The following is a 12,843-nucleotide window of genomic DNA, read 5'->3' on the forward strand; positions in this document are numbered from 1 at the left end:
CTTTCAAGCACTGACTCATATATATTAAAAGTGCTGATGAAGTAAAGGACCTAAGTAATATTTGTGTACCTGAGTACATTGCACTGGGATTCAAGACTTTGCCACCTGTTCTCACTGCTTCTTAGTCCTTTTCTTGGCCTGTTTTTTTGTTGTTGTTGTTTTGTTTTATAACAGCTATCCCTTTCATTTCTGTAGCTCTAAAATTTGTTTCCCATAATGAATAGATCGGCCATCTGTTCCTGATCTTCTTACTCAAGAGTTTTGGAGCGAATTCTGACAATAAAATATCCTACTTGGTTTCTCAAGAACAAAACAATGTGCTAGTAGTGAGAGATAGTACAACAGGAAGGGCACTTTCCTTTCATGCAGCCAACCCAGATTTGATCACTGGCACTGATGTTGGTGGGCCCCACATGTGGCTTATGTGAGAAGGGAGGAGAGAGATGGTCACTTTCTTCTGACCCTCTCTGCCACCTGAGACCCAGAGTTACCCGGGTTCTTGTCTCCCCTTGCAGAAAATAATTTTAGGAGTAGATGAGCAGTGAAATGAAAACAGATTTTATTTGGAGGGTTTTAGGAAGGGGAAGGAGGGAGAGAAAGGGAGAGAGAGTAATGCGCTCAAGCAAGATCCCAGAGTTCTCCAAGGGCAAAGTAGCCCCTACACACATCCCAACATTAGATAGGAAAGTCCACATCTCAAGAGGGGAGATGCGGGCGACACATGTGCTCGGCCATGTGGGCACAAGCACCACATGGGCTTGGGCAGCACATGCATGCCCTTCCTTTGTTCAAAGTGGCTTTTATAGGTTTTTTTACCAACCTGCCCCCAGATGGGGCTTATACCTAGGTAAAAGCTAGGAAGACTGTAAAAGGCCATAGAGTTGGGAGTCCTCCATGGTCTTTGAAATTCTTTTCCTGGCCTTTTGTTTCTAGTGGAGCTTCTGTCGAGGGGTTCCAGCCTTCTCTGGGTCTGTTGCAGGCCCAGGTTAAAGTCTTATCGAGCCTTAGTTCCTATTTTCTGCAAAGTTGACTTTTAGCAACTTCAGGGCTATTGATATTATTTCCCAAGAAAGTCATTGCCATTGCCGGGGGCGGGGAGTGGGGGTGGGGTTAAGCTTCCCTATCTACCTGCCTGCCTGCATCAGCACCACATATGGCTCCCTCAACCCGACCAGGAGTGATCCCTGAACACCGAGCAAGGAGTAAGTCCTGAACACCACCTACCTGTCCCCAAAACAAAAAACAAAGCGATGATTTTCCTTATCCTGGATTTCTCTGTTCAGGTTATTCCTTTAGAAGCAATTGCCTCATAGGCCTCTAGTTATGTATTTAGGATAGTGCCAGTGCTGGGAAGATGGAACTCAACTTTCATGCAGTCATCAGAAATATCCAAATTAATCTTTTTAAAAAATCACCCTCTTAAAATAATCACCTTAGTCTTTGCTCTCCCCCTATAGTCTCCTATTTAACCAATTCCCCAGTGCCCACTTCCAGGACTTCTCTAAAGTTAAGTGATATTACCTTATTTCAAAAACTTTTTAAAAGAATTTAGCTAATATTGCTTTGATATACCCTTTCAAAACTTTCACATCTTGAGGCTGAGACACAACTGTTGAAACCAGGCCAGTGTTTTCAATCCCTGGCCCCAGTAGTGACCCCAGAAAGACCCTGTAGCACAGAGCTGGGTGTGTCCTAAAAACAAAATAAATAGAAAATAGGGCCCAAGAGATAGTATTGTGGGTGGGGTGGACCTGGGTTTGATCCCCAGCACATAATATGAGCCTCTGAGCACAGAGCCAAGAAGAAGCCCTAGGCATAACAGAGTAAGCACTCCTACCCGAACTTAATAGTGAATGTGTAATTAATACTGGAAGAACATCTTGATTTTTTGTTTTTAAATTGGTGTGGCATAGTTGAGAATTTCCTCAATGTGAATTTGATTGAATTATCTTTGTGAAACACTACAGGTACATCCCCTTTAGTCTTGACTGTGTTTGTACTAAAGCTGCCCCTATTAAGTCAAACATTAAGTCAAGCAAGTCCTTGGTTCATTTAGTTCTGTTTTGTTGTTAAATGTTTGGAAAGCAGAAGAAAGCCTATTTCTTTTTATTTTTTTAAAGTATCTTTAGATACTTTATAATGAAGCTTCATAGGACTTTACAGCTAATGCCCTTACCCAAGCTCTTACTCTGACTCTATGGTCAGTTCTGCTTTTTCTTTTCCAAAAGAAAACGTTCTATCTTGTCAAAAGAGAAAAAAGAAAGTCACATCTCTAAGTGATATCTCATATATCCTAATCTTAAAATTGAAAATCTCATCAAAACTTAATTTAGGTGGAAATTTTACTTAGCAGTACTTTATTCGACCTTTGAAATCATGATTATTAGAACTAATGATGCATTTAGAACCGTTTATAGTTGAAATAGCAATCAGGAAGTGATTTGCTGCTTGTTTACATTGTTCTTGAGATGCCTCTAAGAAGAATACTTGCATCAGGTGAAGTTACCAAATTGGGTTTTTTTTCTTTCTCCTGGAAGTAAGATCATGCTGTTTTCTCTTCTCTCTTATTTACTAATGTTTTTGATTTCTTCATGACAACTCATGTAGCTGGTATTAAGTCCTGTTTATTTTTCTCTCTATCCGAAGTTTCTTTACCAGAATAGTTAAACCAAAGTGGAGGGTCATGGTTATTGTATTCCACCTGCTGAACTACTGGTGATATTTTTGCGACTGCCTCCCTGTGGAAACAGTGATTCACATTAGCTCTTCACAAAAGTAATCACCAGTACAGAATTTTCAAACTAGATCAAATTTGGAATTAAACAGTGGGAGAGACAGTGTAGGGGTTAAGACACTTGCCTTGCATGTAGCCAACCCTGGTTCCATCTCCAGTACCACATGGTTTCCTGGGCATCATAGAATACAGTCCTGGATGTGCCCCAAGCACTGCTGCCATGGCCGCACAAGGCCCAAGTAGTAGCACATCATCAAACCTCACATTGACCATTGCATTAAACAGGCTTCCTTGTTGACCAAAAATCACCAGGAGATACCCCTAGACCTTCTGAACATTGCTAGGGAGACACCCCACCCTCCACCCCCACCTCCCACTATCACACACACAATGACAACAACAACAACAAATTTGGACTCAAAGACTAGCAGACAGTAAACAAATTCACTTTACAGTTTCTATACCTTGCTGAGGGTGTTGGTAACTGTGCTGATTGTCAGAATCCCAATGCATTAAACAACTGTCTGCTAGTTCTGAGATTAGCAGACACAGGAATTGGGTAAGTAAATTCATGATCATGACTGGGAACATGAGGCACACATCTGGATAGGAAGATGATTTCAGGGAGGGCCATGAACTCCTGAAAATCCATGTAATTGTGCATTTCACATACATGTTTTCCTGAAAACGAGGTTTATGGCTTTCATCAAATTCTCACAGGTGTTCATGATCAAAACTATTTGGGCATGGAAGGGGCTCCATCCAGTGATGCTCTGGGGCTAATCCCAGCTCTGAGCTTGGGAGTTCAGGCAACCTGGCAGTTGGAAGAGGAGATATGTAACCAGGGATATTATCAAGGTTCAGCAATATGAAAACAGGTGCCTTCACCCCTGTATTAACTCTCTGGCTCATGTGCCAGAATGATTTAAGTACTGAGGAAGGAAGTAAAGAGTTTTCCTAGAAACTTGGAAATCATGAAAAGAGCTAAAAAGAAAATGAGTAATTGGCAACTTCTATAGGGTCAGAAATAATGTATATCTTTACATGAAAGAAGTGGGTTAATTTACCCACTATTTCCATCATCATCCCATTGATTGTCGAATTTCTAGCACAGTCTCAGTAACACCTCCATTCGTCCTAGCTCTGAGATTTTAGAAGCCTCTCCTTACTTGTCCTTTCCAACGATGCCTCATTGGAGGCTCTTTCAGAGTCAGGGGAATCAGACCCACTTTGTTACTGGTTTTGGCATATGAATACACCATGGGGAGTTTAAGAGGCTCTCCCATGTGGACAGGAAACTCTCTCGGTAGCTTGCAAGGTTCTCCCAGAGGGAGAAGTGGGTTATAAGATATTGCACGCGGGCCAGAGACTCTCTGTGTCGCTCTGTTTCAGGAGCTTGCTTGTTCCGGAGAGTCTCTGGCCCTTGCGCCTGGCTGTCTTCCCGAGGGCCCCTCGGAGGGGATGGGCTCCAGCTTCCCTCACCGCCCCGAGCAGAGCCTCCAGTGGCCAAAGACCTTAGCTACAGCAATACTCAAGGCCCCTCTCCACACGTTCGGACGAGCTTATGCATGAAGGTACCGGCAGAGGAGCCCAGGTGTGTGGGACCCGGGGCTGAGGCCTCCAAGCCTGCTCGGATCGGGACTGGGCCTCCTCTGCCCAGTTTTAAGTCTGGAAACTGAGACTAACTAGTATTAGCACATGCTTACAATTAAATCTGTGCTCAATGGCAATAGAAACCCAAGGAGAGCAAAGAAATTAGGGAAAATTTAGTTATATCATTTTAAGATGTTCCACTAGAATCAAAACTTAAGTATTAAAATTAAAATGATGTAATCCTAGAGTGTCCAGAGGGCCTGTTTCCATCCTCTGTACTTCATAGGAAGGGGAACATTTTCCTGGGGGGAAATCTAAATCTGTAACGGGGAGAATCTGGGATTATTTTTAGATGGATTAGAATAATGACATAAACTACTCCCTATTTCTGATACCTAAAACTGCTTATAATCAAAACAAACAAACCAAAACTTGCTTGTAATCAGCCCTCTTTTTGGCAGACATCTGCAAGTGAATTAGGCATAACTGGGCATATATTCCCTTGTTGATCACATCCACTGAATATTAGTTTTAAAATAAAAAAAGCCAACCATAAGTTGAAAGGGTCTAGATAATCCACTGTAGCAACAAGTGAAAGGAAAATGAAGGTCTCTAAGTTTCTCTCTATACTAGGACAGTCGGGCCTATGTAGCTGGTGGCACATTTGAGAACCCAGGATGGGAATAAATCCTTGAGTATACATAAGGTCCCAAGCACAAGTTTTGCTGAACACACACACACAATAATAGTGGGGCTTTGGTTTAGGTATAAATTGTGGGACCCTGCTATGGGAACTTGTTTATGTACATGCCTGTTCACCGCCTTGCAGAAAAGGCTGCATTGTGCTGGCTGTTCATGCTCCCTTTAGGAATGCTCTAAGACTGCGAGGGTGTGCAGTTGGCCAAGGGATGCCATCCTGCTATCACTGCTCTCACCCCCTGGGAGAGCTGCTACCATCGAGTCAGCTGAGCCTTTGGTTTGGGTTGTCACTGCAGGGAGAAGCCACCTAGAAGCAGTTCAGGTAAGCTTAGGGCCAGTATCTATTAGGATTGCTGCTGCCCATTGAGATGAGCTCAGAGAGTCGCCACTGCTGCCAGACCAGGTGATGGTCAGGGCTGTGCTGAAAAATAGTAGTGGGTATGTGAGTCCTAAGACATGCACAGAGAGAACCTCAGGACTGCTGTAGAGAAAGGCCTGCAGGAGTCAAGGTATAGGGCTCTGCTTGTTGCTGCACAAATGGTGCCAGAAGAGCAGAACCACAAACCCATGGGTCCACAGAGACCTTACACTGATCAATAGAACTGGGAATTAGAAGGCTGAGGGGGTTGGAGGAATAGTGGGAAAGTGGTGGAGGAATCTTGACACTGGTGGAGGGATTGGTGTAGCATGTCTACAAACTGTAAAATGGCTTCAATAAGATGTGATACCTCAATAAAATGTTTTAAATGCATTATAACATTAAAGAAAAATATAAAACTGGAAAATACACAAGCTTGAAAATCACTATGGACAAAAGAACTACGTAGTAATACTTTTTATACCTAGATACAGAGTATGGCCCTACCACTTATTTTTATGACCCAGGACATGTTGTTTAAACCTGTTTAAGTCAGCTTCCTATTCACTTCTATGGTATTAGGTACTTGTGAATATATATGCAAATATATCAGAACCTAGAGGTCAGAGCAATAGTACAGGAGTTAAGACCTTGCATGCTTCAGACCTTGGGTAGAATCCAAGCACCGTATATGGTTTCCTCCATCACCACCAGGGGTCACTCCTGAAACATAGAGCCAGGAATAGCCCCCACCCAGGTGTGGCCAAAAAGGAATAAATAACAAAATTAAATAGGATCTTATACAATACATTGAAAATAATTGCTGATTTGTTCATACTACTAAAAAGTCAAACTCCTTGGGGCTGGAGCGATAGTACAGTGGGTAGGGCGTTTGCCTTGCACGTGGCTGACACAGGTTGAATTCCCAGCATCCCTGAGCACCACCAGGAGTAATTCCTGAGTGCAAAGCCAAGAGTAACCCCTGTGCATCACCATGTGTGACCCAAAAAGAAAAAAAAAAGAAGTCAAACTCCTTGGCATCTACCCAAGAATATGAATCATTAATTTAGAAATATGGATGTAATTTTATGGAAATTATGGATCCATTTTAATTCCAGCTCTATTTATAATAACCAAGATCAAGAAACAATCCAAATACCCAGTAATAGATGAGTGAATGCCAAAAAAAGAAAAAAATGGTGGTATAAAGATACATGATGGAATGCTACTAAGCACTAAGAATGGGTGAAATTTTACCTTTTGCTACAACTTGGAACTAGTTATAGCAAAAGGTAGAATTTCATCCTTTCTCGAACTTGCAACTAGTTGCATCAGGTTAAGCAAAATTAGTTGGACAGAGGACAAATGCTAGATTAACTTACTCATATGCGGTATATTAAGAAACAAAGAAAAGGATGAACAATGGCAAATGAAAATAATTCCTTGGACTCTGACAGTAGAATTGAGGTTTCCAATGTCAGGGGAGAAATCAGGGGGCAGGAAGGGATAGGACAAACATTAACACTACTACCCAAAAAATTGAAATTAAAAATTTATGGTCAAGGTGGTGTCCGACATTTTGTGGGTCCTTTGAGAAGGTATGAACTTTTGGCGCGGAAATAAAAAAATGTGTGCTTTGAACTTGAAACAGCCGCAGGATACCGGGGCAGTCCCAACTGGGGCCGGTGCTCGGTTCCGGCCGGGTTTTGGCCCGGGTGCCTGTGCCTCTGCACTGCCAGTGGATGTGGAACGAGCAGGAACCAGAGACAGCTTTAGGATTTGGGATTCCAGCAAGTGCTTGCACCCATGTATGGAGACTGAACTAACTTTGGCTACATGCTGTTCCAGGAAGGGAAATGATTCATTTTCCAACTTAAATCTTCGCGGACTTAATTATTATAATACAGAAATTGTAAACCGCGCGGCCGCTACTGCGGCCGCGTGACATTTTATCACTTCATTCTCATCAGTGGAAAACTTATTATCAAATATTTCCTTGTTAATAGAGCTGTATTCTTGGGGGATAAATTCCAACAAAAATAGTCTGTTTTGAAACTCTAAGTACAATAGTGAGTTGTGTGTTGAAATCTGGAATGTAATCAAGGTAAAGAGAAAAGGAAGTGAAATTATCACTCACGCACGGGGGGGGGCGGTTGGAGGGTGAGGGGTGGGATGTATACTTTTTTTTTGGTTTTGCTTTTGTTTCTGTTTTGTTTTTGTTTTTATTGGTGGTGGAATAGGGGCACTGGTGAAAGGATGGGTGTTTGATCATTGTGTAACTGAGATGTAAGCCTGAGAACTTTGTAACTTTCCACTTGGTGATTCAATAAAATAAATTATAAAGGTGAAAAAAAATAAAATAAAATAAAAATTTATGGTCAAAAATGTAAGTGAGTTATCCCTGATCACAAAGGTCTTCCAACACGGACCTTCTCATGAATTGAAGAGAACTTTAATACCACCCTAAGCTAAACAGCCCTGGACTTATTAGTGACACTTATTTTACAAGTAATTTTTTTGTTATTTTGTCACATTTTCAATCCCCCTTTGCATAGACTCAGACCCAAAATCATTTTTCTCTTTGGGCCTCATGGGACCGATTTTCAGGGTTTAGCTCATGGCAGGGCCAACTGATACATAGATATTTTAATTTAATAATATTGATTTTTACTATTCATTTTTCCAGTCTTCAGAAAAGAACTTGGCTTTCATAGACTGGTTGTGAGTAGAAGAAGAGTTAAAGATAAACACTTTCAGGGGGCCAGAGTAACAGTACAGCTGTTAGAGTGCTTGCTTTGTACACAGCTGACCTGGGTTCAATCTCCAGCATCCCATGTGGTTCCCTGAGCACTGCCAGGAGTGATTTCTGAGTGAGGAGACATGAGTTACTCCTGAGCACTGCTGATAATGGCCCCTCAAAACAAAAATTAAACAAATAAATATAAATACTTCACACTCCATCAAATCAGTTAAAATACAGTTTTCACTCTCAGACAATAGGAAAAAAACATAAAAATAAAACAATGGAGTTGATAGCTGTTTCCTATTTAAAGCCAGAGCAGACACCAGAGACCATAGATCTTATAGGTAGACTATTTACCCAATTGTTATTTCATTGGAAATATTCTACAAACTGAAGAAACAAATATTTGACCTATAGCAGCCAAGTCAGAATACCTTAATCTGATCTTTAGATTTTTATAGAAAATTCCTAATTGAACCAATAATGATGATCAATAAATCATTTTGGAGAGATGGGACTTAGGAAGAACTGTTAGTAATTTGTACTTCATTGTGAGTTGGTTGTCTAATTTTTTTTCTTCTTTTTTGTTTTGAGACCAAAAACAAAAAAGTGGGCCACAAGGGGTGCTGCTCAAGGCTTACTCCTTACTGTGTTCAGTGATCACTCCTGGCAGGCTCAGGGGACCATATGGGATGGGGTGCCAGGGATCAAAACAAATGCCCTACTCTCTGTACTATCACTCTGCCCCCTCTGTTTATTTTCTTAACCCCTTGGGAAGATTGAGTAGCAATGAGTTTTAAGAATTTTGAGAAGTGGGGATCAGAGTACAGTAAGTAGGGCATTTGCCTTGCACATGGCCCTTAAAACTGCGTGCAATCCCCGGCATCCCATATGGTCCCCCGAGCACTGCCAGGAATAATTCCTGAATGCAGAAGCAAGAGTAACCCCTGAGCATTGTTGGATGTGACCCAAACAGTAAAACAACAACAAAAAGTTCTGAGTATAGGACGAACTAAGTACTACTGCAAGGAGATGCTTTCAGAGTTTAGAGACCTAACCAGGAAAGTGGTTCAAGGCTGGAGAGCAGGTGCCCACATGTACCAGGTTCTGCCTTCAATCCCTGGCACCACATGGCCCCTGCATACCTCTGGGCCTGAACAAGTACCAGCCCAGGGTTGAGCATTTCCAGAGTCATTCCTGTGCCCCACTCTGTTCCCACTGGAGGTGGCCCTAGCACCAGTCGGGGTGACCCCTACAAAAAAGTATATATTTTCTGGAGACCTCCAAAGTCAAAGAAAAAATATTACTTGAAGTTGGAAGTGCTTCTGGGAAAGGGATATGAAACCACAGAGATCATTTTACTAGGAGATTCCCTGGGTTCAACTCAAAATGTATTCTTCAATCAGGAAAAAAAAATCAACCTTCTCCTCTCCCCCCCCCAAAAAAAAAAACACCTTCTAATTCTGAAAGCAATGATGTAGTATAAATGTGACAGTCATATTCTAGTCATTTTCAGAAATCTTCATATGCTGGGACATACTTACGGGGTAATAAGTCTGCAGTATTTCATTTTAAGGATCCGAAGTTGTTTGCAGCCTATCCGAAGGTTCTTAAGTGTCTGGTCAGTAAGCAGGATACACCCAGAAACATTCAAAATGTGCAAGTAATGGCATTTGGCTGATAATATTTCCATCGCTGCATCAGTAATCTGAACACACACAACCAGAGTAAGTACTGATTAGTCCCACAAATTCCCCCACAGGCAAGAACAGTGTACTTTCATCTCTTTGGGCTGTTATAAGAAAATATCCTAAGTTGGATAGTTGGATGCTATACAGACACTTATTCCTCACAGTTCTGGTGCATAAGAAGTTGAGGATCAAGATCCCCTGATGAGTACCCTCTTGCTGGTGTGTGAATGACTGCTTTCTTATTGTGTTTATTTATGGCCAGAATAATGCTCTGACTTGATTCCAGAAATATTCTTATAAAGATCCTAATTCCAGGATGGGCTTTCATAACCTAAGATAAATTCAATTATCTTCCCAAAGTCCCACTTCCTGACACTATTATATTGGGAGGATTGGGTTTCAAATATGAATTTGGGGAGGGCACAAAGATTCAATCTATAACACAAAATTTGGATCTTCAAATGTTTTCTTTAATCCTCTTGCACAGTATCAGGGATTAAATCAATTTAGTGATTTAACCATTTTCAAATAATGTCAGAATAGCACACTATGTTTCAAGTGACACCAATAGAATTTGTGTTCTGTCTAGTTTTAGAATTCTTGGTTTAGATGAGAAATTTCATCACACTTTTCTTACTAATATCTGCCATGCTAATATGAGCAACAGTGAAAAAGCACAGTAACAGGATTTGACTTAAACCTTGAAATCCACTCTAGGATATTACCAATTTGAAGATGTAGGTTTAATAACATGACATCTGAAAAACACATACAAACTAGCCTCTCTCTCCCTTTTCCTCTACTCTCCCTCTCCCTCCCTCTCTCTCTCTCTTTCTCTCTCTCTCGCTCTCTCTCTCTCCCACTTAACTGTAGATGGAATCAGATTGCTATGTGAAAGGATCTAAATATCTCTGATGGTTTATGTGTGGAGCAACATCGTTCTGGAAGTGGATGAGACAGACAGATGTTGGCAGGCAGGGAGGGAAAGAAGAGCAGAAACCACAAAGGCTATACGGAGATCACTAACAAATTCTGCTGAGGGGTCCAACATCGTGAGAGTTAGCCCAGATGTTTTGCAGAGGTAATTCAACTCTACTCTTCAGATTCTTTTGCTAAGTCAAGGCCCAGTTTCTGAACTTATAATAGAACCGAGATTTACCAAAAAATCAAAAATTACTCTCACTCCAAAAGAAATTTTCCTCAATCTAGTTTAACTTTAATCTATATAATTATATATTATATTTCTGAAATATGTATGTCATGTGTCTGGAGACTCAGCACAGAGGGTACGTGCCTTGCATGTAGCAAATCCTGGTTCAATCCCCAGCATACATACTGTCCCCTGAGCACTACCAGGAGTGACCCTAAGCACAGAACCAAGAGTAAGCCCTAAGTACTATGGCTGTGGCATGTAACTCTCCCCTCCAGGAAAAATAAAAAGTAACCAATAAAACTTGGCTATTATTTTTAACACAAATTTAAAGTATGCAGGAAACCCCTTTAGTGTGAAGAAAGATGGATATTGACATTGCTGAAGCACTCCTGTTCCCAGAACATACACAGCAACCAACATTTAGAATTGCAAATGACTTTCGCCAAAACATGTTCAGACATACTTGTCATACTCAGAGAAACTCATGTTATGGCCAGGAGGATGGGAGAGAAGCAGGCATAGGAGGTGGGGAGCAGCACTCAGAGCTTTAGAGAAAGAAAAGACAATGAGTTGATGGAAAATCCAGTCAGGGGCTCTTGGAATGCTAGACTTAATTTACACTCAGGGAGCTGAAAAGGAGCCACACAATTCCTGTAGTTCAGCGGCTCATAATGTTGAACTCCTGACATAATATAGCTTAGAATGTATAGGAGCTGAGAACTGGAAGTGCAGATGACTCTGGTGGCATTCTTCATTCCCAGATACAGAAAAATACAGCCCAACTGAGCAGGGACTATGTTATTCTCATCTCAGTGCTGGGAATGGTGACAGAACTAAGGCATCAACTGTGGAAGGAAGCTGGCCACAAGGAAGAGCTGGCCCTCTGAATAAGGCGACTATTCAAGACTGTCCTGTGGCTTTTGGGAAACATCCTAGAATGAGGAGCCCACACTCAGTTCCAAGCGAGTGTGTGTGCCATGAAGGCATGAACGCTGCAGAGTGCCCCATCCAGTGCTGCTACTGTGCTGAGCTCCTTGGCCCAGCACACTTCTAGATCGGATCATGCTCCAAGGACTAGACTCATGCTTTCCATGCAAAAGACCTGGATTCAATTAATCCCCAAACACACAAGGCCCTCTGAACACCAACTAGGAGGGACCACTGTGCACCAAGAAGAGCCAGGAGTAACCCTTGAGCTCCCCTCGGAACAAGCAAATTAAAAACCCAAAAGACTCCTGATTTCTCTGGTTCTAAGCAATACACGACTCAGCAAAAATAATTTTGTTGTGAGCTTTCTGGTTTTACGGGTCCTGATTTGTAGCATACTAGCTTCCCTGTTTGCTGTTTCTTGTCTCCGCACAATTGACCAGGAGAGGTTCTAGCCTCCTCTTCCTCTCAATTCACTCATCACAGAACCCCAATGACCAGAGTGATTGGTGTTAAGGAAAGCTGAGTGAGGCCCGCACAAACTTTTTCAGATTAACAGAGGACCAAGTGTCAGAGCTCTGTGTATCTGGTTCTGGGATGAGGTGACACTAACACCCCCAAATCTGAAAGAACTGGGGTGCAGTGACCTGAGACAAGATGGTTACCAAGTAGCAAGCCTGTAGAACATCAGCCATTCTTGCTTCTCAAAGCCCCCAGTTGCCAAAAGAATGGGGTCAAAATGTACCCCACCCCCTTGCGGCTTCTTGACCTCTGCACCCAAAGACCAGTATTCTTGGAGCCACGCTGAACTGCTGTTGAAACCCTGTTTATAGAAGATCTCTGCTCCAGACCCCACTCATCGTGTCCTCAAAGCAATCTAATCTTTGAAGCCTGTCAGTTGGCATGAGAGAACTAATCACCTGAACAGATCAACTGGCAATTCTG

General features: G+C 41.9%; 1 protein-coding gene across 1 annotated transcript in view; it reads right to left on the minus strand.

Moving 5' to 3' along the window:
* Positions 1 to 2,599: 2,599 nt before the first annotated feature.
* The window catches only part of FBXL13 (F-box and leucine rich repeat protein 13), a 223,426-nt gene continuing 213,182 nt past the window's right edge, over positions 2,600 to 12,843 (minus strand). Inside the window, exons 20-21 of the mRNA XM_004602271.2 lie at positions 9,672 to 9,835; positions 2,600 to 2,738 (exon numbers count right to left, since the gene is read on the minus strand). Of these exons, the coding sequence (XP_004602328.1) occupies positions 2,600 to 2,738; positions 9,672 to 9,835 (303 nt within the window). The remainder of the gene's footprint in view (positions 2,739 to 9,671; positions 9,836 to 12,843) is intronic.

The sequence above is a fragment of the Sorex araneus genome, chromosome 1 (assembly GCF_027595985.1).
Source record: "Sorex araneus isolate mSorAra2 chromosome 1, mSorAra2.pri, whole genome shotgun sequence".
Taxonomy (NCBI): Eukaryota; Metazoa; Chordata; class Mammalia; order Eulipotyphla; family Soricidae; genus Sorex; species Sorex araneus.